Source organism: Lonchura striata, chromosome 16 (genome assembly GCF_046129695.1).
Source record: "Lonchura striata isolate bLonStr1 chromosome 16, bLonStr1.mat, whole genome shotgun sequence".
Lineage (NCBI taxonomy): Eukaryota > Metazoa > Chordata > Aves > Passeriformes > Estrildidae > Lonchura > Lonchura striata.
The window spans coordinates 4,013,093-4,035,141 of NC_134618.1; the positions used below are offsets into that span (position 1 = coordinate 4,013,093).

Genomic DNA, 22,049 nt, shown 5'->3' on the forward strand with positions numbered 1-22,049 from the left:
GAAAAAACCTAACCATATCAGATACGTGTTTTAATATCTCTCCTCTCCTTTGCTAATGTGGCTTGGGCATGTCTGTAGTACAATTATAGGGACACTGTTTGGGGTCAATATGTGCTGTTTCTAATCTTAGTATTTCATGCAAATCCTCTTCTCCTTCAGCAGTTTACACCTTGTCCCATAGTGCATCTGCCTGTACCATCTTGTGTGACTACCTGCCTTTGTTTCTTTGTTTAAGGGCTTTCATAAGTTTATTTCTGAAGCTCTGTAGCTTACCATGATGATCCTACGTGTGCTCTCACAAACTGAGGTGCCTAACCTGTGGTCCAGAGTCTTCTGAAGAACCAGCTTGTGAAAGCAGACGAGGTTCTTGGAGAGAAAGCATGCTCTACTGAATGTGAATTAAGCGTGGAAGAATGAACTACTGGAAGTGCCCACTCTGTCTGATGATCTTATTGGAGTCTGGAGAATGGACATCTCTGAGGTGCTGGAAGGGCTGATACAAATCTGAACTGATTCTGGTGCTTCCCCCTGCCCTCCAGTCCTCACAGTGTTACTGGAAAGCCAATGGATGAACAGGACAATGATTTTAAAGAGTTGTGGGCAAATATTTTGAGTAGGGCAAAGAAAAAGGCTGGGGATGCTGGGGCAACAAAGAGGGTTCAGAACAGGCCAAAGAGCACCACAACACAAAACAGATTAAGAAGAGGCAAAGCTGCTGCTAAGAGCCAAACCCATCATCACTTACCAGCAGTGAAGGAGACAAATTTACTTCAAAATTTGGGTCCAGAGGAGCAAGCATTGGTGCACGAAGAAGATGGTGATGCTGCAGCCTGTAGTGGTGAGACTGCAGAGGGGAATGGAGCAAGAAGCCCTCTCCCTGCCAGCCAGCCAAGCACAGGGACCACTGAGTGTAGCCAGAGGCCTCTGACAGGTAAGTGACCTGAAACAGTTCACACAGGAGATAGACAAGGACTGGAAGGACTCTGTATCTCAGTGAAGGTTTTGAGAAGTCCACCCAGAGGGGACACAGTAGCACTGTTGAAAGCAGGCTTATGCCTTACATGGGTTTAACCTGGGAGTGTGTTCTGTGCTGCAGGCAGATGTCCTTCAGTAAGGTGAAGCCTTGGTACAAAGTGATTTGCTGGCCAGTCATTATACACTGTTTTTTGCAGTGTCAGAACTGAGAAAAGTACTCTCAGATCATCTAGAAGCAAGCTCAGAGCATATTGTGGTGCTTTTTCACTCAATGCTTCAATGTATGGTGACATATTGTTTTCAATGTATGGTGACTGGATGTTTTCAAGGGCAAAAACATGAATGAGTTAAGAAGGGTGTTGGATTAATTAGTAAAGGATTAGTTCTTCATTAGCTGTTAAACATGATGGCCAGAATGCAGTCACCAATGATGGAAGTCCTTAAACTGATAAAATAGGTCAGTCAGGAATAGGACATTCTGTAGTGGGAATGCTGGGAGAGCAGGGCTGTGGGACTGCCTTCCATGTCCCTGCTGGAGACCTTCCTGCAAGGGCTTTCTTTATATTACTGCCTATAAAAGGGATACAGAAGTCTCTAAATGCCCCTGTAGCACAGAACCCCAGTGTTGTTACTGTGGCTACACAAATTGTTCCCTTCTCCAAGAATGGCTGTTGTAGAACTGAGCCTGGCCCAGGCTGCTCTCAGGGAGGGGCCTTCCAGCTGCTCTCAGTGTGTGTTTAAAACTGCCTGGTAAAACTGGTGTTTTCTTCCCCTCTAGTAAATCCAGAAAGCGGCTGTTCCCAGACTACCCTGCCCTTCCTTCCTGCTACTCCTCCAGGAACCTGCTCCTCACCCACCCCCAAGGTGCGGGTGGCAGAGCTGGTGGTGGAGAGAATGCAGCAGTTCAAGAGGGTGGCACCTGAACAGCTGAAACACAGCTCGGATGGGAGCATGCCAAAGGCTGCAGCCAGCAGGGATTTCCCTGCCAGGAGCCAGGAGCAGAACCCTCCTGAGGATGGTACGTGTCTCCTCTTGGCTCTGGTGTTTGCAGAATGAGTGGCTGGTGAGAATGGTTGCCTGAGGAGCAGTCCTGGATCCCAGGGCTTTGTTCCTGGCTAGCCTAGTGGCTTGCTGTGCAAATCACTCCAGATCCCTGAGAAAACTTCATTAAAGGATTATCCATACCTTTTTCCCAGCTCTTCTCTAAGGCTGAATTAATCTCATGTAAATTCTAGAGGAATAATTGTCTCTTTGGAAACAGACTGAAATTCTAACAGGACCGGTGAACTTGGTCATCCTTCCCTTGGGACAGTGTTAAGCAGCTCTTAGGTAGCCCCATCTTTGGTACCTCTCCAGGCACTATCTAAGGTGATACGTTCTGTGTTGATAAACTGAAATCACAGCAAATTTACTCTGGTTGATTCTTTATAGATCAAGTCCCTGTTGGTTCTGTATGGGCATGAAAGTCTGCTGTGTTGTACATTTGATGTATAAAATTCCATAATTTCCCCAGAAACTTCAGCCAAAACTGTCCCTTCATTGTGTCTGACATGTGATGTGCTGTGAGCAAATTGTCACCTCTTGCTCCTGTTGGAAAAGAGCAGGTTGTACCTTTCCTGGTGGAGATCAGGTGTGTAGATGCAAGAGGAAGATTGCAATGAATTTTTGTGTGTCTAATTTAAAAAGCTAATAATGACTAGTGTACCAGTTTCTCACCTTCCACACAGGATTTAGTTTTCCATTTTACATCATCCCTGCCTTCTTTGCCAGATACCCACCATCCCCCATCCGTGGAACACGACAGTGCTCTGGCTTTGGCTCTTCAGCAGGAATCCAAGGAGGAAGCCCTGGCAAGCCTGGAGGATGCAGGCTTGTTCTTCTGTCAGATCTGCCAGAAGGATCTCACAGCCATGAACACCCTGCGGCGAGAGCAGCATGTCAACAGGTCAAACACCAGCAGGACCTATCCTTTCCATCCAGCCCCACAGACTCCTCACTCAGCCCAGCCATGGAAGAACAGGAGCAGGGATTCTGCAAAGGGGTCTTTGCCTTTGTGGCTTGAATTAGCGAGTCAGTTTGGTGTGAAAGCAGAGGCTGATTGCCTTGCCCTGCAGGATTTCTGCATTGGTGTGGCCAGGCCAAATCTGCTTTCATTAGCAGGTTGGCAGAGAAGCTGCCATTGTAAAGGAACTTGGTGGTCTTAAAGCTCTTTTCCAACCTTAATGATTTCCTTAGTGATGACTCCCTAATGCCAGTTTTGAGATCTACTGATTTCAGCCAACAAAGTTGTTTGCTCTGTTTTGCTAAAATTCATCTAAGGACATCTGGTATGTCACTGTATCTGAGCTGTTTGCTGAGGGAAATGTGATGTTACTCAGAGAGATGACTCATTTGAAATTACTGCCCTTCATTGAACAATTTCCTAAGTGATAAAAATCAAACACAATTTATTATGGACAGACAACTCTCTGGAAATCGAATCTGTGCTTTTCTGTTGACAAAGGATCAGAAACAACACATTTGAATGATTGTAAATTCTTAGTTCAAGCACTTCCAGAAAGCAGGAGTGATGTAAATTATCCAGTCCTACATCAGGCTACTGACTGTCTCCCACTGATCAGGCTTGTTTGCACCTGCAGCTTTCTAGGTGGTACTGTTGTTTCTGTTTTCAGACAATTTGTGCTGCTTGAAAAAGCTATAAAACAGCGACACTGCTAGGTGTGTTTTTTGGAAAGTCAGGCTTTCTGAACTATTCACATGTGTTGAGATTACCAGGTTACATTAGGCAGGGATTTTTTCATTCCAAGAGTGAAGCTGTAGATAGGCAGATGCACTGACACACCAGTAATCACCAGTGCTGAATGGTCTCTTAGCACAGCCCTGTGTGTGTCATTACCTAACCAGGGAGTGACTTTTGTAATAGATCCTGCAGATCCAGAATTTCATACCCTGAATCTCTTGGGAAAAACCAGAAAAGAACAAGAATTTTTACATAGTTTTGACCTGCCAGAAGTTATTTGAAGTTCATCATGCTGCACTCTGGAGCATGGTGTCAATTCAGCTGCTCTCTTTTCTGTTAACAGGGGTTTATAAATGAGCTGGAAGGTTAGAATGAGTGCAGGGAGAGGGATTGGGTGATGGACACACATGAAATGTGCTGTTTGGAGAGGCTATGGACTCCTTATTCCAAGAGATGTTCAAGGCAAGACTGGAGTAACCTGTTTTAGTGGAAGGTGTCCCTGCCTATGGCAGGGCCATGGATGATGATGTCCTTTAAGGTCCCTTCCACCCCAAACTATGTGGGATTTTATGATTCTAAAGTTATTCACTGCACTTGCCTTTGAACAGTATGTTTTTAATATGCCTCTGAGACCGTTGTCTCCATGTAACTGTTCCATGTCATGTTCCTCACAGCAGTGGGCACATAGTTCTTGTTTCTTTAGTGGATGTTCATGGTTGTTAGTGATAGTAGAAGTGATTGTACTTTCTATTAATACTATCAATTAATATATCAATATATTAATAGAAATATATTATTAATGTATTAATACTGTATAATGTATTTATATTAATAATGCATTAGTATTAATGTATTAATATCTTAATGGCTTCAGTCTTAGCATGGACCCTTCAAAGTCTCCGTAGATAAGCTTTGCCATTGTCTCCCAGGTGTCTGGATGAGATGGAAGAAGCACAGATGTCATCCTCCAGCAAACCAGTGGTCCCTGAGTGTCCCATCTGTGGGAAGCAGTTCCAAACGCTCCAGAGCCGAGTCAGTCACCTGAAACGCTGTGCTGTGGAGATGGATGTGCCTCCTAATCTGCTGCTTCAGGCAGTGCAGTTGCAGGTGGCCACGCTTGGTGATGCAGCTCTGCAGTGTCCTACCAGGTAAGCTGGTAGGGAAGAAAAAAAAATGGTAGTTGCTTTGGCCTGAGAGGTATTGGAAGTCAGAAAGAACAGTAAATGCAAGGCTGACTCACACACTGGGTGAACACTGAGCCCAGAGCAGGTTAAGTAGAGCCATGACCCAGTACCAGGTGAGGAGGATGTGGCAGTGAGTTGAAGAAATCATCTGAATTTCCCTCAGAAGAGGTCAGGTGGTGGATGACTTTAAAAGCCAGCAGGCAGGAGCAAAATGGGGAGTAAATAACCTTGCAGTGGTTTGTCAGAATGATTTGTGCTCTGTGAGGCAATTGCTCAGTAAAGCTGAATGGGTGTGTTTGAGCTTATTGAGTAAACCACAGAGTATGAGTGTGGAGCATTTCCTGAGATCTGTGGTGCCAGTGCCTCAGCTCCTCATTTCATGGCTGTCCTGGGAACATCCTTTCACCCTGAGCCAAAGAGGAAGCAGATGTGATGTTTTGGAATGTGCTTGTACAGATCTGCTCTCTTGAATTTGAGCAGAGTCTTCAGAGTGGTGCCTGAGTGAATTTGTGGAGGGGCTCATAAGTCCAAGGAAGAACCTTTGTCTGTTCCCTGTGGAAGCAGGTGGGTGGGAAAAACATTTTGTGGTGATCTGGTTTTCTCCCTGCTTCAACTTGTTCCCCTTTGGTAGAAAAAATAATTCAAAGTAGAGATAGCAGATGCTTACATCCCAAAATAAGACTTCTCTAAATTGCTCTAAATTCTATGAATTATAAGAAATCCTTTGCTCTCTGCTAGGAAAGAAAGTGCTGAATGGTTTTTATTATGCTTGACATGGGAGTCTCTCTGAGCAAATGGAACAGCTGCTCTGGAGTACTCAGTGATTGTTGTCTCTGATCCAGCCACATTAACTGGGGCTCCTGCTGCATTCTTTGATTTCAGCAATCAGCCCAGCAGGGCGAAGCGGAAAGGCCCCTCCAGCGAGGACTTGAGGAAAACACAGAAGAGGGCCAAAATGGAGCCTAAGGATGAAGATTTGCAGGTTGCCATGGCAATGTCACGCTCTCTGTTGGAGCAAGAAAAGCAGGAACAAGCAAAATCAGTTACAAATGTGAAAGCAGTGGCTGCTTTCCCAATCAAATGGAAGCCAGGATCAGGTATGTGTTACAGCAAGTTGCTGTCTGAGGCTGTGTTACTGCTGCAGTAAAGCTGCTCTCCATCAAAATTTCCTTGTTGGATACAGGAGGAATGACAGCCCTATTTCTGGTTTGTTCAAGTTGTCAGAGCTTCAACAATATGCAGTATCCAGATGCATGGCAGGATGTCCATAGGTTTCAGGAATCCTGTGCTTTTTTTCACTGATTTGTTGTTTTGAATTTGTAAGATAGTCTTAAGCTGTTGTTTATTGTGTAAGTAAGGAAAAATAACATGAAAATATGATTATTTCTCCTGTAGTAGATTATATTCCTGTTCCTCCTGCTGCAGCCTGGATTGGTGCAGCTTTTTTGGTGTTGTTTTGTATGTTCTGCAGTGCCATGTATGACCACTACATGCTGCTGAGCAGATCCTTACCATTTCAGAGTGCAGAAGGGTTTAGAAAGGCAGACAACTGTCTTTGGGGAGAAGGGAGAGGGTTGAGAACTGTACAGAGGGGACACTTCACTCTTCACAACCCTACTCCTGCCCATAGGTGCTCCCAGCTGGATTTGGGGTTGGGCATTAGTTAGGCAAAGGTAGTAAGACACAGCATTTGCAAATGAAATCTGCCCAGTGTTTGTGTGAGCTGTGGTTTGATATCACCCATGACCAGAGCAACAAGAAAAGGAGTCCTTCATGGGTGTGCTGGTGGAGTTCATTTCTCCCATAAAGGGCCATGTGAGGTTTTGGACTACCTGCGCAATCTTCAGAGTTGTGTTCCATGCCTTTTGGTTGTCACTGATTACAGCGCTGAAGAAGCTGCTGTGTTGATCTCCTGTGCCCTGTGTATTCAGCTGTTTACTTACTTGGGTTCCTTTTCTTTTTAAAGAGAAAAAAAGGCGTAGAAAAGGCACCAGTGCCCCTCCACCTCTGCTGCTCCAGGACCCAGAGAAGGTCCACAAGAGGATCCAGGAGAGAGTAGCTATGATGCTGACAGAAGAGGTGGAATTCCCTCCCACCCCTCAGCTGCCCATTAGTAGGATTCTGGAGGATGAATCTGGAAAAGCAGCCTGGCTCATGCCATTCTCCAAGGCCAAGAAATGCTTTTTATGGAACATCAGTGCTCTGACAGGACCCTGTGACCCTGAATCATTCTACACTGCAGCCTTAACCCCTCCAATTGTACCCTGGAAGCCTGTGCAGGTGGGTCCTTGCTCTGATATGTGTGTACCCTAGTTCTCGTTTCCTGATTGGGAATGTAAACCAGTGATCCCCTCTCTCTGCACACTCACTGCCTGTGACCTGTTCTCCCCTGGTCTTACACAGTAAGGTTTGAAGATCTTGAATTTTCATTTCTGCCTTTTGGAGAGGAGAACAAGCTTCATGTTACCATTGTTTTTGTGCTTTCATAAAGTAAAAGGGATGGGAACAAAGAGTACTGAGTAAAGGGATTCCATCCTGCTCATTGTGCCATTAGTTTGTCCATATTTACAGCAGCTTGGCTCTTATTTTTGTACTTGACACTTCTTTCTGGTCATTTTTAGTGTGAACTTTGCCCATGTTGCACTCAAAAAGGACTGAGGAGAAAAATTTAAACTGAAACCTGATATTTGTTAGCACAGAGAAGGTTGGGGTGCCTGGAGTTGTACAGCAAAGCATTTGCACTCAGGGTTTCCCTATGCATCCTACTGCCTCCTGGTGCATGTGAGCTTTGATCCAGGTCTCAGTTCCATTCTTTCATTTTGGTTCCACCTGGATCTGCCTCTTCCAGTGCTCTGTATTTTTATAAAAAATGCCCACAGATACAGAGGAATCACTTTCAGTCTCTCCAAGAAAAATATCACTTCTCTTTCTTCCCTCTTCTCTTGAAGAAGTGTTTGGTACTTGTGTTCAAAACCGACTGTGCATATTTAGGTGCTTTATTTAATACTTCTTCCCTAGTCAAAGCCCGATGTTTCTCTGACTTATTGCAGGTTGAGGCTGGAGAGGAGGAACTCCATTCTAGGAAGTTTTGACCTTTCATTCAAGCCAGAAACTGCCAAAGAAGTTTAAAAATAAAAAGCAGGAAGGTCTTTAAAATCATGGCAAGAGTGTGTTTTTCCTCTGATTCATTCCATTCACAGAAATGTCTGAACTATTTTTACTTAGAAATAAACAAGCAAATTTTTTTGAGAAATGAGGACCAAACCTGGAAAATGCCCACTCAAGGTGTAAGTTTGATTTAGTTACATGTAACTGCAAAAGCATTTCAGAACTCAGAACAGAAGCACTTGGAGAGCTTCAGCTGTGACTTTTGCCAGGAACTCCAGCTATAATGAAATATTTAGATGTTGAATTGGGAGCATTTCCCCCATTCTTTCTCTCTGCTTGGCAGTTGCCTGCACAGACATGCTCTTGGAGAAACCAACTTTTCTGCATTTTCCATTGTAGTTTTCTTTCTTCTGTTCAGAGATGTCTTATCTCTGGAGCTAGACCATAGTTCTTCATAGAACTGCAGAGAGCAGTTTGTCAGAATCCCCTGTACCTGGACAAATGCTCTGTGATCCTTCTTAGATGTTTCAGGAGTATGAAGCAGACACTGTACTCTGAGCTTTGCAAACACATAAAACAAGACCTAATTTATTGGTGTCTTTTTTTTCCTCCTCACTTGGTCAGAATAAGCCAGAAAACCTTCAGTCATCGGTGGGATCTCATCAGCCAAAAGTATCCCAGCAAACTCAGCCTGACCTCAGTTCTCAGGAGCCCACTTGCACGAAGGTTGGAGGCCAAACTTCTGTTGAAGCCAAGCCAGGCCCTGAAGGAGATGGGCAGCTTTTATCCCCGAGCCAGAAGGACATTCAGACCCTGCAGGACCTGGTGGAGTTGGCCAGGGAAGGACTCACCCTTACTCAGTGGAACCTTGACTCTGGCCATGTTCAGGCAGCAGGGCAGGCAGGTGAGTTCTGGCAGCTTTGTGAGCCCTGCCCCAGGTTCCTTCAGCTACACAGTGCCAGGCTGTGGCTGGGCTGACTCAGAGAGCCACAGCAGCACCCACAGTTGTTGGTGTTGATCCAAGAGGTGATACTGTGGGGGCACATTTTCCTGCAGTGAGATGTAGATACAATCAAGCTGATATTTCTGAAATGATTCATAAATTCCAACTTTTAAGAGAATTCCTGGACAGCAGATACTAAATTTTATTTTAAAAATAAAGAAATCAAAGTATTTTCTGCCAGGAGGGAGCCTGGATGTATTCAACAGCTGGAACAAAATCTTCATTCCTTTATCTTGGGCATACAAGGGAGCTGGAGAGGGACTTTTCACAAATAGATATAGGACATGGGATATTGGCTTCAAACTGAAGTAGGTTATATCTAGATTAGATACTGGGAAGAAATTGTTCCCTGTGAGGGTGCTGAGGCCCTGGCACAGGTTGCCCAGAGCAGCTCTGGCTGCCCCTGAATCCCTGGACGTGATCAAGGCCAGGTTGGACAGGGCTTGGAGCAGCCTGGGACAGTGGAAGGTGTCCCTGCCATGGCACGGGTGGTAATGGATGGGCTTTAAAGTCCCTTCCAACCCAAACCAATCTGTGGTTCCATGATTGTACCTGGACAGCCTTTCTGTTCTGTGCACTGTCTTTTCAGGTCTTGAGACAGTTGGGTGAGAGATGCACAAGAGGCTTGGTTTTGTATTGGACATTGATTACACAAACCTGAAGTTTATCTGTGCCCACTCAGGGTTGAAAAAATACACCACCTGGAATTCCTCTGTGGGTAACTCTCTAATGTCCCCTGTTACAGTTGCATGTGGTGCACAACTGCACATTTCAAGGGCAGTGGTACCCCTTAAAGAGCTCTGGCTCTTCAGCAGAATTGTGTCTCCTGTTCATCTGTGAAAGAGAACATGGGTCCTAAGCTCACCTGTCTGCATTTGCACTTGGATATAATACTCCTCTCTTCCCCTGCTAAGCTGCAGCAAATGGTCCCTGGCCCTTTAATGCATATAAATAACAGTAAAATGGTGCTTAGGTACCCTCAGCCTGTCACAAGCCAGAGCCAAACTCTGCAAAAAGGCATGAGGGAGAGGCTGAGCCTTCAGCCCAGCTAGCCTGGTCACAGCAGCTGTCACAGGAAGGATCCTTGTAGGAGTTCTTAGATCATTCTGTCTCACAAGGAAGTTGTATGTGATTTGTGATGTGCATTTTCTTCCCTGAGGAGAAGAACTGCCTTCTGGTGATCTTCCACTTAGTGGCTTTGTGCCCCCATCCAAGAAGAAGAAACTCCTCAGGAGCAGCGCTAAAAGAGTAAGGATAACCAAATTTTCCACTCTTTATATATTTATCTATAACAATTAAAAACTGTTGCATTTATGCAATTCAAAGAAGTGTGGAATATTTCCCATTCCTTTCTGTGGAAACAGTGACTTGAGGATTCCTCATGGGCACAGGTGAGATCAGCACAGCTGAGTGTTCCATCCATGTCCATGAGAGCCTGGGGATTTTTCAGTACTTGTCCTACCTGATGAGAGATAATTTAAACGCCAAGGAAACAGAAGGCCAGGCTGTGCAGGTTAGGAAGCTGTAGCACTGAGAGTAGGGGTAGGAAGCAGGGATGCAGCTGCAGAATGTTATGCAGTACACTGCTTTAATGCCCAGGTTATCCAGGAGAAAACTGGCAGCAGCCCAGGAGAGACAGAGCTGCTGCTGCTCTCCCTGAGCTCACACACCCAGCTGTGGATGGTTCTGAATGGAGCTCCTTCCTCTGGCACCTTCCTCCCCACGCCGTGTCCTGCAGTGGGAGGGGGAATTCTTGCAAGGACTGGTTGACCTGTACTAAATCCTGGCATAAAGGCCTGATAGATGGTGGAATGTGAGGGCCATGGAAGATGAGTGTGTTTTGCTGCTAACTGAGCTTTTAAAGAGTTTTGTGTAGTTTTGTGTAGAAACCCCTCAACTGTGGGAACACAGAGGATCTAGCTTGAAAATCAGTGTGTGATCTATGGTGGCTGAGTGAGAAACACAGCCTAGTAAGTCAGAGATGATTTTTTTATCAAGCCTGTGGTGTTCTGTAGATGTCATCTTATCCCACATGCACCAGGGGATGTGTAATTTTCCATGGATCTATAATCAGTTTTATTCAATTTAAGTTCATACAAAGTAAAATGAATTCATTTTCTTAACAAGGTCATCCACTTTATCCGATGAAACTTACTATCTTTTGTTTGATAATAAATAATCATGCCCTGAAAGGAAGTACATTTTGGTGCTGGATAAATTTTGATGCTCTGAGAACATACTTTCATATTGTGCTTAAAGGATTAAGATATTTCTAAAAGGAGATAATTCCTTGAGGTGAGAATTGGTATTCATCTTGAGGATCTCAGCTATGTGGTACGGAAACACTAAATATTCTTTGGGAGTATTAAAAAGAAATTGTCCTTAGTAGGAGAAGGCCTTGTTTTGCTTTTCTGTTAAACCAGAGACCAGGTCTCTAAAATACAGAAACTGTTTTCACACTGTTGTTGAAACTCAGTTGCTCCCAGTAAAACAAGTATTCTTGTTTTTTCAGAGTCTGTTTGTTTCCATTATAGTTTTCCTGAGCAAATGAAGTGTTGTTGAAGAGCTGGATTGCCAGTGGGAGATATTTGTGCTTTATATGTGCACAGTGTAACCATGCAGAGCAAATGCACCCATTGCATTGGTAACATGACCCCATGCTGAAGACCCTTGGTCACATCAGTGGGGTCCAGTCTCAGAGGCTTCCTCAGCAGGAGAGAATGTTCTGGTGTGTTCTCCAACACACAGCTCATACCTGCTCAGAGCTGTCTTCTGGCCAGTTTCTTTGCCTTGCACAGAGGATGGAGCAGCCAGGAGGTTTCTGGCCTTGTTTAATTTCCCCATTCCTGATTGATAATTTTAGCACCATCAGGAAAGCTGCTCTGGGCTCGCTGCCTGGAATGTCACATCTGGAGCCTGTGTTTGCTGGCGGCCCCAGAGCAGCCCCACAGGTATCCCACCTGCCAAGGATAAGAAAAGAGGAGTCAGTTTAGTTTCCAAACTGAGTTTCCTGTCTTCCCTTTGGAGATCAGTCTACAGCACTGCCACAACATGCAGAATGTTCCCTGTAAAGGCTGGGAGAAGTGTTCCAGTGTGTGCTGCTAATTCCTGCTGGATGGAGCAAGTCCAAAGGTTGGCTCTCAACAGCCCACTGCTAATGTAGAAAGCTGCTAAGAAAATTAAAAGCTGTGTTGTTCCAGGTGGAACTGCATGTCCTGCAGATGTTCCCTGGAATAAAACTTGCAGCTCCTCAGCTCTGCAATAGGTTTGAAAAGTGCAAGGTCATTGATTAGGGTGTCAGCCATAAACTGGTTTTCACGTACAGTTAGGCAGTTTCTCAACCCAGTTGTGATCTGAGAGTGTTTCACTCTTGCCTGAAGCACTCCAGGTCCACCTCCAGAGCTGCAACACTAGGAGGGATTTGAGTCTTCAGGAGATTGCCTGGGAGCAGCTCCAGAGGAGCTGTCTTGCCATGCTTGATGTCTTTGGCAGCATACTCCAGGCCTGACCTTGCTATCACCATAACCAGCCACAGGTAACTCAGCTCTCCCCAAAATTCTAGCCAAGGGTTCTGGAATGATAATAAAAAGTTGTGTTTCTTTTTTAAAATGGAGTGGAATTTACAAAAGAGGTTTCAGTAGGATGCTCACAAATTCCTTTGAACTGGATGCCTACATTAGTTTTATTCTGTCTTGTTGCAGAGCTGCTCTTCTCAACTGTCACTGCTAGACAGTAAAAAGAGAGAAAGAAAGCTCATTACCCCTTCCTGAGTCATTCTCTTTCTTCTTACCCTGATTATAGTGAATTGAGTTCAATTCTGTTGAAGTGGATGTTACAGTTTCCTAAAACTGTGGTGGGAGGCAGTAGATCAGGAGGCCAGCTATAGGCTGTGGCTAGACCACAGCAGGAAACATGTGGTGAGATCTGAGGGTGATAATATGCTGTGACACAAGTACAGCAGAATACAACACAGCTGCCCTTTCTCCACAACGGGTTGACTGTGAAAAAGTAGAGGGAAAACAAAGCAGGAATGTTTGTTAGACCTCTCAGCTTGTCCTGTGGAAGACCTGATGTCCATAAAGCTGATGATTGTCTTCAGGAGGCAGAGGTGGTATGTCCAGGCTGGGCCCACAGCACAGCAGTGCTGATAAACTGGGTTACTCCCTTTTTAGTTTTCTGAGAAAATGTTTGACATCTGTAACTTAACCCCTGTCTTTGTGTTCCTTTTGTGTCCTAGACCTCTCTTGGGCTGCTAGCTCAAGATTTTGGTGCCATGGTCAACAACCCCCACCTGAGTGATGTCCAGTTCCAGGTGGACAGCGGGGACGTCCTCTACGCCCACCTGTTCGTGTTGTACGCGCGGTGTCCGGCGGCGGCTCAGGCTGTGAGTGCTGCTGGCATTCCTTCTGCTCCTGCTTTGGAGAGCCCAGACTGCCCCTTCCCACAGCCAGCCAGTGCCCCAAACCAGCACACAGCACTGCTGGCCTTAATGGCAAGGCCTCGGGACCTGCAGTGGTGTTTCAGCTTAGGAAACCTGAATAAATCCTGACAAAGTGGTGAAAGATGTGCTGCTTTATCCTATTCATGGAGGCTATGGCGGGGGTCAAGGATCCTTCCATTCCACCCATGAGCAATGAAGGAAGCTTTCAAAGTGCTTCTTGCCCTTGAATTTTTGTCCCTGTGCAAGCACAGACTGCCTGTCCCTCTTGGTGTGTCCTGCCTGTCACCCAGGCTGGGAAGTGTGAGCAGAGAACAGGAAGCTTCTGGGAATTACTTTAAAATCATCTACACCGAGGTTTTGTCACTCTTGCTTTGAAGGTACCTGCAGTGACTGTGCTTTTTGCAAGGCTAGTGAAGTTGTTCTTATGTTCCCAGGGCATTTTAAGATAATAGCTCCCAGCCTGCTCCTATGCAGTTTCCAGGTAAATTCAAAACAGACCAGAGATTAAGCTCATACAGAGAGGTGTGGATGGAAATTGGGCTGGGAAGTAATTTGATTGCAAAACTAAGTGGAGAACTCTAAGACTACCTTCTATACATGTGCCTAAGGCAAGTAGTTAAACAAAATTAACAGCCATAGGGTCAGGAGGGACATGACCTGTTCCATAGGCAGCTCCGCGTAACTGCCCCGCCCTGGCATCTTGGTCCAGGGCTGGGCAGGAGTGAATGGCAGGAGCTGATGGGAACAAGGATGAATGTAGGTGTTGTGTTGCTTTATTAGCAAACAGACTTTGCTTTCTGTGCCCCAGGTGCACAGCGAGGGGTTGGTGGTGGAGGAGGACGGGGCCGCGCCGACGCGCCGGGTGCTGCTGAGCGATGTGTCAGCCCAGGCTGTGGCTGCCTTCCTGCGGTACCTCTATGCTGCTGACACCAGCTTCCCTGCTGGGCTGCGGCCCCAGCTGCAGGCTCTGGCTTCCAGGTGTGTACCCTGAGCATGTTTTGGACCCCCTCAAGGCTTTTGGCCATGCAGATGCCAGTTTGAGATCTTTCATTGCAGTTTTAGGGACTTACAAATTCCATAGTGCTTTGCTACATCTTAAATAGAATTTGCCCATAAGGACATCCTGCTCTCAGTCGAAAAACTGTATGAGAGTTTCTGTGTTCAGTATATGCTCTGCAGACTTTGGCTGAGTTTTGTCTCAGGATGTCTGTTGGCAGCTGATGTTGAAGATGATGACCACAACTTCTGTTATGTGATTCTCCCTTCATCTGAACAACACTTGTAGAATGTATTGGATGCTCAGGCTTTAATGTGTTTTGTCAGCCATGCTCTGTCGTGGTCCTAGGCGTGCACTGAGGGCTTGAAACAGGAGCAGTTGCTGAGATATGGGTGGGACATGGTTAGGTCTTTCCAAATGTATATAGAGAAGTATCCTGTCACTCAAAAAAGCCAGGAATCTTGCACATAGCAGATATTATCCAGCCCCAGCCATTCCATGGGACATTCCCATTGCCAAGGGGATTTAGTGTAGTCAGTCTCAAACACAGAAAAGGAAGAATTTGCCTGATACTTTCATGTGAGTGACCTGGAAAAGGGTATTTGGAATTTTAGGAGTACACTGGATCTTGTACATCTTAGGAAACTCAACATCCTCATGTAAATTCCTTACAATGCTTACGAAAGTGATCTGACAGCCAAATAGTGAAGAAATACTGGAGGAGGAAATACTAATTTACTGTTCTACCCTTGCAGGTTTGGTGTGAGGGAACTGATGGCAGAGCGTGAAAGCAGCACTGGAGAGAGCCAGGTGTCTTCTGGAGTAGATTCAGAAGATGATCTTATCTCTGTGAGGGATGATGAAGATTGTGAGGACAGAGCTGAGAACTTCCAAGACCTCTTGAAGTCAGTGTGGGTGGGTGAAGATGAGGAAGAAGTAGCTATGCTGAGCCCCGAGTGCCAGAAGGAGGATGACAGTGAGGTGGGAGAACAAGAGCTGGAGGAAATCTATGAGTTTGCTGCAACTCAGAGAAAGATGGCTCAGGATGAAAGAGAGGTGAGCAGGGGAACACACTGCAGCATCTGCAGTGACACTGAGGCAGCCCTAGATACAAACCAGCAAACGGAGCAGGAAGAGGTAAAGAGACCTGAATCTGCTTCAGTAAGCTACAGCCTCAAAGATCTGAGGGATGGCAACAGTGTGGAAAGATCTGATTGTGACTTGTCTGCACAAGAAGAGAAGATGCAGAATATAAAGAGGTGCAAGAGCATGAATGATCCACAGACCACTATTGTGCCTCACCACAGTGAACCTCAGAAATGGGATGGAACATCCCATGGTACTAAGGAAGGAAGAGCTGCTGGGAGATGTGAGGATGTGAAGGATTCCAGGTCACCTCAGGTCTCACGTGACAAGGCAGATCACTGTGAAGACCAGTTTCCTGGCTTCCAGGGTGATACTGGTCTAAATGACAGCTATGAACTTTTGTTTTCTGCCTCTCAGAGGTATCACTGTGAGCCTTCCCCAGTGACAGAAGTTACCAAAGAATCAGGAAAGCCCCTTAGTGAAAAACGTGTTGGTCTTAATGATTCAATTCTGTTCAGCAAGTCACAAAAAGACTGCTCTCCATGTAAGAATGGATTTTGTAGGAGTCCAATTCCTCAGCCTTATGTGTCCCTTTTTCCTGCTCTTGGCTCTTCACCTGCATCTCCAAAATCAGAGGGAAAGTTTGTCAGAGAACATGTGTCAACACCAAAGCAAAACAAAAAGGAACAATCATCCCCATCTGATAAAATACACTCCCAGAAAGCCAAGGAGCTGAGTGCTGCATCAAAAAATGAGATCACAGTTTCTCCAGCAGAGCTTCCTCACAGTGAGTCAAACAAGCATACACATGTCCCAGTGTTGTCATCACCAGGCAAGACTCAGGATGCTGCAGCTCAGGGGATCAAGGAGGGTGATGTTATTGTTTTATCTTCTTCTGATGATGAAATGGAGTTACAACAAGGCAAGAAGTTGCCAGAGTCTGACTCTGCTCTGAAGAAAATGGAAGTCCCTGCGCACCTGAAGTGTACAGACATGGAAAAAGGTCCTGAGATACCAAAACCTGACCATAATTCATCAGTCCCCGAAACAGAGCAGAGATCAGTCCAGGTCTCATGTAGCAATACAGACACAGTGTGTGTAAGTCATGATGTAAAGGTGTGTCCTGAATTTCCTCTCAGCAGACAAACAGGTGCTTGTACAGAGATCAAACAGAGTCCAAACCCGAGCCCTGGGAAAAGGCTCAGTAGTGAAATGTCTCCAGGCACAGACAGCTCCTGGCTTGTGCCAGGAACACCAGTTCTGAGGAAAAGCAGAAGCTTCTCAACACAGACTGAGGTCACAAGTGTTAATTCTTTAAAGGGTGCAGGATCTAAACTCAGCACAAAGAATTTAGCAGCAGGTAATAGTAACCATGAAATGGCTGGAAATTTAATAAAAGTTCTCGAAACGTCAGACAAACATTTGCCTGTGGAGAACTTGACCAGTGGAAGGAGCCCACCCAGCAGCCCAACAGCAGAATCCTTTTCCAAGAACCCCTTTCCAGTTTCTCCAGTAGATCCAGTTCTCCTCTCCCCTGGCCACACCAACAAGGAAAGCAAATGTGCCAATAACTCAGGTTTACCCACACTGGTGCCTCTGTGCCAGGAGCAGCCACTGGAGGATAAAATCAACATCAGTGTGGTTGAGCTGGAGGACAGTGACAGGGAAGTAAGTCTGCCTTCTCTGGGTAGCAGTGTCCTGCTGTGTGAGGAGCCCCCGATCCCTGTTGATGACTGCTGGCACATTGGGTATCTGTCACCAGCCAGAGGTGACTGCCATGACTCCAGCCAGGTTGGCCATGCAAAGACCAGCATGGCCAGCAGCCCCAGCCCTGGCTCTTGGCAGGAGCTGGGGGAGAGCCCAGTCCAGGTGCAGGGAATTAAGGGCAGCACCCCTCTCCAAGGAAGTCCTGCTGGCAGGAGAACAACTTTGCACTGCCCTGAAAAGAGCCCTATTGAGCCATGTTCATCAGTGGGCAACAGAGCCAGTTACTTGGACTCCAAAATCTGGGATGACTGGAATGGAGAAGAGCAGGAAGATGAACTTCCAGAGATTCTTCCTCTGTCTCAGAGGCTGGCAGCTGCAGCACGGGCCAGTCCGACACACCCTGTCAAGACTCCTGGTGAGAGCTTGTATTGATACTAGATTTATTGGGCTAGGTTAAACTGCTTTTAGTGATTATCTTACTTGCGATGCACTTGACACACTGAAAGGGTCTTTGGGCTTTTTGATGCAAAGCAGTTGGCAGAGCCAGGCACAAAGAAGGTGCAGGCATTTGCTTTAGACAGGGAAAGAGCCTGTCTAAATGTGGGATTTCTGGAGTGTTTCGTTGTCACGAGTCCTTTGGTAGTGACAGTACTGCTTGCAGAAGCTGTGGATTCATGGATAGAGAAAAAACAACCAAAGCAGAACAAAACACAGGCCTGCTTGCCAGTGGATTGATGTAACTGATATTGAAGTCTCTAATTAAATAATTATGCCATACTAAATGATTAGTTTAAGGGGTGATTAGAACACGATGTGTGAGACTGGCTGTGCTTCACAGTATCAGTAAACTGACATCATTAAATCAGTATCTAACTCCAGACCCCAGTAGCTTGATCTGCTCAATTTTTTAATGCATCAAGTCTCTGTTATGAAATTTGCTTCCTGGGAGAAGGACCACTGCACAGTTGTTAAACATGGTTTTGACTGCTTTCTAGATATTGCCTGTTCTAACAAAGCCCTGAATGGCCTCATTTTCAGATGTGACATATGTCCCAGTTTAGACTGTTTTCTGATGTAAAGTCAATGAAAACCAAGTATCCTGATTAAGGGGGGGGAAAGTGCTGACTATTCTATCCAATATGAAATCGAGTAATAACTAAAGCAGCTGATAAGGAAGTATTAAACAATTATTAGGTAATACTAGATTTCTGCCACTAAGAGGAGAAGTGCTAGCCGTTTAAAGTCCTTTCTGTACTGAGTCTCATCACAGTAATTTCATTCTGCTGCAGAATCTTCCTGTCAGGAGAACAACAGGTCCCCCAGCACTCCAGTGACACCCATGCCAGCTTATTCCATCATGGAGACCCCACAGCTGAAGAAGGAGCTGAGCAAGTAAGCATTACCTCCCCCAGGATGGCTCTTTACAAGAGGTACCTGCTGGCAGGCAGTGTGAAAGAAGGGGAGCCATGGTGAGCTTCAGCCAGGGCTTTCTGAGGTCATGTCAGACTTTTCCAGCTGCACTTCTGGCCTGAACCTTTTGCTGAGCTGACGAAGGAAGGTGCCGTGTTTCTGTAACCTAAACTCCCACCTTCTCCTTCTCTTTCAGATTCGGTGTCCGTGCTCTCCCAAAACGCCAGATGGTGTTGAAGCTGAAGGAGATATTCCAGTACACTCACCAGGATGGGGACTCTGACTTTGAGGATGCAATCTCCTATTCCCAGCCCCTCCCACAGAAGTCCCCAGCCAGACGGCCGAGGCAGCCGAAGGGCCGGGCTGCAGGCAGGAATCGCGCCGGCGCCCTCAGGGTTGGGGGCAAGGGGAAGCAGCTTGCCAAGGCTTCTGCAGTGCTCCCTGGGGGTGAGGCTGATGGTGCATCCCATGGAACACGCTGTGCCGCACCCAAGGACAGAACTAAAGCGACACATCACCCAGAGGGAGCCAAAGAGCAGGAAAGGCCATCTGTGTCCCTGGCAGCTGATGGCGACGAGCTCCCGGCATCCCAGGAATCGGCGTGTTCTTCAGTGGATGGAAGTGACATCTCCTTTGGTTCACAGAGGTGAGGCAGTGAAATCCAAGACAAAACACTCAGGGGTGCAGGACAGAGATGAGGTAGGAATGAGGCAAACAGAGGTGACTGTCCTTGTGGCCTATAGTTGCTCTGCCACCTCCTTGAGTGTGTCACGTCTAATTTCAGTCTAATTCCCATTGAACTATTCTCAGAGCATAAAAGGGCTGCTTATGAGCAAGGCCCAAATCTGGTATGTGTGGTCTGCAGATCAGTGACAGGGAGCACTCCATGCTGCCTGAGAGCCTGCAGCTGGAGTTGGGAGAGGACAGCACAGCACCCCTTGGCAGAACCTGCCAGGAGGGAAAGGCCAGGAGCCAGAAATTCCATACAGCTCTAGCTGGGTGAGTTGGACCGGTGGTGTCCTGGCTGGGATGGGAAGTTTGCAGAAGCCCTGCCATGTTCTGCCTCATTAATTTTGTGGGTGCTGGTAGTGCAGGGTCTGTGATCCCAGAGGGAAGTCATAACACTTCACCATCAGGGATGTGGGGAGCTCTGGTCCTGTCCTTGTTGGCCTGTTCTTTCCTTGATCTCTGGTCTATTTTGTCCTGCTTTTAGTTCCTTTGTGAATGGATTTGAAACCCGTGCTTTTACATCTGAGGAGGAGGAAGAGGAATTTCCAGCATCTCAAGCAGCAGCTCGGGAAGAGGAAAAGCTGGAGGCAATCAGGTGCTACATCCGCTCAAACACGGCCCTGTACAACAGGATTCTCTTCTATGAGCCCATCGAGCTGGCTGATCTGCATGCAGAGCTCAAACAGAACGGTATTAAAATTTCCAAGACAAAGCTGCTGGACTTTCTGGATTCTCAGTGCATCACATCTACCATGGCCAGAGCCCGGAAAGAGCAGGTACAGAAAAGGAAGGAGAACAGAAAACAGAGAAGGCGATACCGAGTGAAGCCCACCCCTTCCCGCTGAAAATCCAGTGTGTGGAGGCCTTGCTGCCCAGCTGGAAAGCCCATTCCCAGCCGCAGGCGATGGGAGGAGCACTGCTGCTCCTCGTGGCCTGATCCAGGTGACATCCCGGGGAACGGGCCTGAGCCCCTGTCCCGTTGCAGGCTGCCTGCTCTGATTGCACAAACACCCCATGGCTGCCCTGCCTTCAGCACACAGCTCACAGCAGCCTCTTTTCACCCAGTTTGACTTTTGTGCCTTTTCTTTCTATTTTTCTAATAGATCTTACATCCCCCACTTCTCTTTGTGCTGGTGCTTCCCTCAGTTCCAGGACCTATTCCCTGGATTTGGGCAGTGAAATGCCTCACTCTTCACGTTCCAGGATTCAGTCCACTCTGTCAAGTGCTGCCTGTTTACACTCCTGTGACTTCCATCTCCACTTCTTCAGCACAGTTTGCACTGCTGATTTTTAAGGCAGGGAATAATGCTGTGGAAATACATAAAAGGCTTTTTTTTCTTGCTTCACTTGGCAATCTCTACTAAAACTCCTAAATCTGTGTTTCTGAAATGGCTGCAGAACAGGGCAGAGGTTTGTTCTGTTCCCTTTGTGACACCTCCCAAAAGTGCCCCTGATACCCTATGTCGTGGGAAATCCCCCAGCAGAGATGTCTTTAAGAAAATATTTAAGTGAGCACTGGAACTTTTCAGCACTTCTCACAGCTTGAGCTAAACCTACTGCTTGGAGCAGTCCCATTGCCAAAGTGGACTGGTCCCAGTTGTAAAGTGTCTGGGACTCCTGGAGAAGTCTTGGACCCTAAATTGTCGTATTATATATTGACCTTCATAACAACTTCTGACTTCTGTCTGTTCTGGCAGTTCTGAGTGTGCAAAGGCTCACTGAAAAACAGGGACACAACACAAAAAGAGGGAAGAATTCTTGATATCTGTGTATATGTCGGACATAATTTTTTTTTATACAGAAGTTGCTTTTGATTTACATTATATACAATAAACAATTTAAATCCTGTCTCATATGGAACAGAAAACACAGGATTGTATAGAAAACATGAGCTTTATTGAACTAGACTACTCTTCCCAGCTTCTACTACGGGGTGAGAACATGACTGGGAAGTCTATGCCTGAAAAACTTCAACTGTGGGTGGAGAAGACTTCAGGGAAACCTCTTTGTTATTAGGAATAACAAAGGGGTTCCTAGCACCTATGGGTAGGAATATCACAGTGCCTGGGCTCAGCACTGGTCATACATTCCCTGCCATGTCCAGCAAGCCCAGAGATGAGCTCGAGAGTCAGAGGAGAGGCGAGAAGCGGAGTCTGCTCCTCTTCTGAGTGCCAGGCTGCCTTCGGCTCTTCCCCGGCTCCGCCGGGAGCTGTGGCGGCAGCGCCTCGCCAGGGCCCGGTTCTCCCGCAGCAGCTCCGGCAGCAGGGCCGGGCAGAGCCAGAGGCGCTCTGGCTCTTCTGCAGCCCAGCTCAGGGAGCCCATGGAAGGGGCACCGGCCCTGGGGGCTGAGCCCTCTGCCGCTGCCATTGCCCCTCCTGCATCACTCACGGAGCGGGGAGGCTTTCTTTGATGAGAACGAGTCCTACAGGAGAGGTGCAGAGAGGGGAGAGGCAGCGCGCAGAGCTGCAGCTGCGCAGAGGAGCGTGGACACAACAGGGCCAGTTGGTGGTGTTCATAGGGAAAGCTTTTGGGAGAGAAAGGACTGCTTTGAGATGGCTGGAATGTGCTTCGTGCATTTCAGAGGAAGGCACATGACTCTCTGCCCACATGTGGACAATTACTAAAGTGAAGCACACGGACCATCTCACAGCCTGCAACAAAAAAGTCAA

The 22,049-nt window shown here is 46.7% G+C and overlaps 1 protein-coding gene across 1 annotated transcript; it reads left to right on the forward strand.

The window, feature by feature from the left end:
• The first annotated feature begins 515 nt into the window (after window positions 1–515).
• Window positions 516–21,228, forward strand: SLX4 (SLX4 structure-specific endonuclease subunit). The gene is made up of 14 exons (XM_077786802.1): window positions 516–931; window positions 1,754–1,993; window positions 2,746–2,920; window positions 4,645–4,863; window positions 5,782–5,996; window positions 6,866–7,179; window positions 8,632–8,911; window positions 10,173–10,258; window positions 13,248–13,394; window positions 14,260–14,429; window positions 15,204–17,656; window positions 18,531–18,633; window positions 18,848–19,297; window positions 19,865–21,228. Exons 1-14 carry the CDS (start codon window positions 565–567, stop codon window positions 20,223–20,225), a joined length of 5,580 nt encoding a protein of 1,859 aa, XP_077642928.1. The 5' UTR covers window positions 516–564; the 3' UTR covers window positions 20,226–21,228.
• The last annotated feature ends 821 nt before the right edge of the window (window positions 21,229–22,049 follow it).